Genomic DNA, 2,193 nt, shown 5'->3' with positions numbered 1-2,193 from the left:
TTATGTTTGAACTAGTGATTTTGGTGTTGGGTTGATGGTTGATATTGGCGATGAAGCTTGAATTGGAGAAAGAATCAAAGGCTTGATCTGCGTTCTCCTTGAAACATAGGCTTGATCTGTGAAAGATTTAACAGTCGAAAGAAGATATAAGAGAAGAGAGAATATAGAAGGGGAGAGATGAGATAGAATGACGAAGAAAACTAAGGAACGGGGATAAAGATTGAAACTGTTTTAGTGAAGAAAGAGAAAATTAAGGGCCTAGATATACTTATACATAAATTATTGTAAAAACAAGAGTATAATAATATTTAAATTTGACACTTACGTTGGAGTCTCAGTTCATCCAAATAGTCAATTACACCTAAGCTGTCAAAATTTGAATTTGACAAAATAATTTGACTCTATGGATGGAGTTGCTCTAACCAACGAATTGGTATCTTCATGAATTTGGACATATTCTACAGAAACTAGAATTGATTCTTTTTCCTAATAATTCAACTCTGCAAGTGTACACATATGTATCCATTGTTGATACAACCATTTTCTAATCCCACACTCTCCAAACAAAAGACAAGGTAATGAGAGTAATTTTTTGAGTATTGTACAGTAATCCTGTTTGTTTCCTCTTCTATTGACATTGCAAAATTGTGTTTCTCTTGTAAAAAAATGAAAAGAAAAGAGAGATATATATGACAAAGAAATGGCACAAATGAGATGAATCCATCAAATCCAATGGCCTGTACAAACAAATGGTCTAACCTGCTGCCAATAGCCAGAGCATGATTAGAGAAGAAATAGCAATTGTTACCCAACTCAGGTAAGCAAAAGCAACTGCCATCTGGTATTTCTGGCATTCCTCTCCAAAACTGCAGTGGCTCAAGTCACTGAAGTACAAGACAGTTATTCCAGCTGAAGCAGAAGCAGCTGCTAGAGACAGTGTTGCAGTAACCTATTGGGAAAATAAAGAGAGATTAAGCTGTTAATTCAACAAGTTCAAAAAACACAAAAGATGGCAAATTAGGAAAGTCAAAGATTTCTAGAGTCTGACCCAGTCTCCAACTACAAAGAGGCTGACCAATACAGGGTTGTGGAGGGCCTTCTTTTTCATCAAGGAGTATGCATCTAACAATGCCAGAACAAAACTCCAAATCACTTGCAGACCCATTGAAGCAATCAGGTAGCTGCAACAGAAGAATTGAAATGTGATCTACTATAACAAGCAGAAATTAACATTTTGTATTTCAAATGCTGGATGAATTAGCCAAGTCAACTTCTAAGATTACAAACCAAGTTCAACTTAAACGAATCAAAGTTCTATCAATCACATAGATTCAACTCAATCTTCAAAGAACGCATCTTTCAAATTTGAAATTTTGAATAGGATTAGAAAAGAAGGCAAATACCAGAAAGCTGTGAAATTGAAGAAGCTGGAACTGGTGGCCATGGAAGCGATAGAGGCAGCAGCTAAGACGCATTGTGAAATCCTGAGAAGAAGCGCAGTCAAAGTCCCAGGAGTCCCAGGAAAATCCTTCATTATTAATTCTTTCTCCTCCCAGAAATCCAACAAAGTATCAGATTCTTAATAGCTCTGAGACAACACCCGTCTTTCCCATATCACAGAAGCACATCCCACATCACCAAACAATATCAACAACTCAAAAGCTTTCAGAATATGCACACGGGACCAGAAATATGATACCCAGAAGAGAGGTGGAGGTAAAAAAACACAACTGTGAAGTTTGATTATGGTGTAAGAAATCTAAAAAGCTAAGAACTTAGAAGTTGAATTTACAAGAGAGAAGTTGGAAAAACAAAAACTGGGGATTGCGGCTAATGAAGAATTGACAAGTCGACATTATTATTATACCTCAAAGATTCTCAACAAACATGCCTAGAGTCAAAAGGCGTGGCCAAACCTGGTTTGCCCTCCCACCCATAACATGAATTATCAAATTCAGTTCTGCCCTCCCTACGCGCCATGTTGGAGCGTAGTGCCCAATCACCAGGTGAATATGATGAACTCACGGGCGGGGTAGACAGAGACTGCTCGACCAAACCGTCGAATCTGTTTCCGTCGACGGATCTAGAGAACGTGATCGACTTGTTATTGTATTGGAGTATTGACATAGGGAACAATGATTGTCACATTGCACCCGCCATGTTTTAGAAATGACCAAAGAGATGTTTAGAAAC

At 37.8% G+C, this 2,193-nt stretch overlaps 1 protein-coding gene across 1 annotated transcript; it reads right to left on the bottom strand.

Annotated features, from left to right (window-relative positions):
- LOC101291138 (CASP-like protein At3g23200-like) lies at window positions 1–1,728 on the bottom strand. The gene is made up of 4 exons (XM_004297767.1): window positions 1,404–1,728; window positions 1,049–1,181; window positions 760–949; window positions 1–116 (listed from the first exon to the last, which is right to left on the bottom strand). Exons 1-4 carry the CDS (start codon window positions 1,532–1,534, stop codon window positions 1–3), a joined length of 570 nt encoding a protein of 189 aa, XP_004297815.1. The 5' UTR covers window positions 1,535–1,728.
- Between the last annotated feature and the right edge of the window lie 465 nt (window positions 1,729–2,193).

Source organism: Fragaria vesca, linkage group LG4 (assembly GCF_000184155.1).
Source record: "Fragaria vesca subsp. vesca linkage group LG4, FraVesHawaii_1.0, whole genome shotgun sequence".
Classification (NCBI taxonomy): Eukaryota; Viridiplantae; Streptophyta; class Magnoliopsida; order Rosales; family Rosaceae; genus Fragaria; species Fragaria vesca.
The sequence above is the reverse complement of the archived record's forward strand: the minus strand, read 5'-3'. Positions and strand labels throughout refer to the sequence as shown.